Here is a 1984-nt window from a genome sequence, read left to right on the forward strand (position 1 = left end):
GTCCTGTGCCTTGGCCCCCTAACCCTCAGTGTGTGCTCTCCACCTGTCAAGCCCCCCACCTCTTTGCCCCTCAGCCTGCAACGTCTGTGTGTCACTCTCAAGCCCCCCCACATTGTCCCTTGGTCCCCTAACCTCCTCCGTGACCTTTCCCCCCAGTTAGGGGTGGTTTCTAAGGTGAGGTTAGGGGTGGTGTGAGGTTTAATTCACCTGCCATTCTCAAGCATCCCCCACTTTGCCCCTCAAGCCCCCCCTCTGCCCTTGCCCCTCCAGGCACCCCGTGCTCCTCAGTCTTTTGTCACCCTTAAGCTCCCCCGCTGTAGCCTCTCAGTTTCTATGTGACACCCTGGAGCTCCTTTGGAGTGTTCCTGTGGAGTGTGACACACTTTGCTCCTTGAGCTCTCCCTCTGCTTCTCAGCCACCCCCATTCTCTGTGTCACCCTCCAGCCACCCTCCTGGCCGTTTTCCATCGGAAACAAAACTCAGCTCTCCCGTTTCTTGATGTCAGCTCAGAGGCTGCACCCAGCTGTTCATCTCTCTGCTTCTGCCAAGACATTAGGGTAGAAAGCTTTCCTTCCTGCACAAGAGGGCCATCGTTCACAACCAGATGCCTCTGGCAAAACTGGGTTGGCACTTCAGGCTGAAAATAGGATTCTGCCTCCTAAAATTGCAAATGTTGGAGGATTTCTCCCAGACAAAAGCTGCCAGGAACTAGAGCTCTGGCTGGCCTAGCATAGCCCGATCCAACCTCTAAACTAGTCCCAAGACGCTGAAGTGGAAGGCTCTCCTTCCTGTGGTAAAGAGCCTCTCCTGGTTTCCTCAGACCTCACTACAGAAGCAGAACACACTCAGCAAGACCTGAAATTCCTAAATATTTGCAAGGTGTCACCCATCCGTGAAGGAGCCATACCAGCTCCTCCATCCCGTGCCAGGCTCCACTAACCCTGCTCTGACTGCCAGTGTCCCCTTTCCCTGTTAGGGGGGAGCAGATACAGAGGAGACAAATGGAGCTAAAGACAGACCCTTTATTGGAATCGTGCTGGGAGGGCCCAGCAGGCAGAGCCCCCTTGGATGGGGCGGAGGGGTTACAAGGGTCTGGGGGGCCCAGGAAGATGGTCCTGGGGGCTGCCCGTGGAGGCGAAGGTGGGGGGAGGTTCAGCTGCGCTCCTCCAAGCTCAGACGGTCAAACAGGTACTCTCCGAGGCCGGCCGAGGCCGCCCCAGGCCCAGTGGCCCCACCAGTGAGGCGTCGCAGATTGGTGGCATGGTCCCCCAGCACCTTGATGGCCTTCACTTGCTCGTCCAGGTAGTGGGACTCCAGGAAGTCACAAAGCTGAGGGAAAAAGGGAGATCGGGCAGGGCTGAGGGTCTTGGGGAAGTGAGGGACCCCAAGGAGCAGCTAGAGATTACAAGGACTCTGGGAGAGGGAGCCCCGGGGTGGCCCCCGTGGGAAAAGGGAGGAATTTGGAGCATGCTGGAGAAGTCAGTCAGATTGAAGGGATGGGGGGGAAAGCCAGAGCACCACTCACATGGGGGTCTCCCTTCTCAGCAGCCAGGCCGTGCAGGTCCAGCAGCGCCTGGTTCACCGACTTCTCCAGCTGCAGCGCTGCTTCCACTGCCTCCAGCGCCGACCCCCAGGTGTCCTGCTCTGGTTTCTGCAGGGCACGGAGCGTCACCCCGAAGGGCCCATGTACCCCGAGGCGAACCGCCCTCCAACCACAGCCCCACACCCCCGGGGGAAGAGAAGGGGGAGCAGCAGCCCCAGATACCCGGAGACACCCCCCCCACCTTGATGTCCTGCAGGAGAACACGGCCCCCGCGGCGCGTCTGGAAGCGCAGGAGCCCCTCGGCATGTTCCCGCTCCTCCCGCGACTGCTCCAGGAAAAACCGGGCCAGCCGCGACAGGGCCACGTCGTCCCTCTCGAAGTAAAACCCCTACGAGATAGAGGGGAGGGAGAAAAAGTCAGGGGGAATCCCCCAGCCCCCGC

General features: G+C 59.8%; 1 protein-coding gene across 1 annotated transcript in view; it reads right to left on the bottom strand.

Moving 5' to 3' along the window:
* Positions 1-1002: 1002 nt before the first annotated feature.
* LOC107199045 (ferritin, higher subunit) overlaps positions 1003-1984 on the bottom strand; it is a 1518-nt gene continuing 536 nt past the window's right edge. The window contains exons 2-4 of the mRNA XM_015616352.1: positions 1785-1931; positions 1526-1651; positions 1003-1329 (exon numbers count right to left, since the gene is read on the bottom strand). Of these exons, the coding sequence (XP_015471838.1) occupies positions 1153-1329; positions 1526-1651; positions 1785-1931 (450 nt within the window). The 3' untranslated portion in view covers positions 1003-1152. The remainder of the gene's footprint in view (positions 1330-1525; positions 1652-1784; positions 1932-1984) is intronic.

The sequence above is a fragment of the Parus major genome, unplaced genomic scaffold (genome assembly GCF_001522545.3).
Source record: "Parus major isolate Abel unplaced genomic scaffold, Parus_major1.1 Scaffold419, whole genome shotgun sequence".
Classification (NCBI taxonomy): Eukaryota; Metazoa; Chordata; class Aves; order Passeriformes; family Paridae; genus Parus; species Parus major.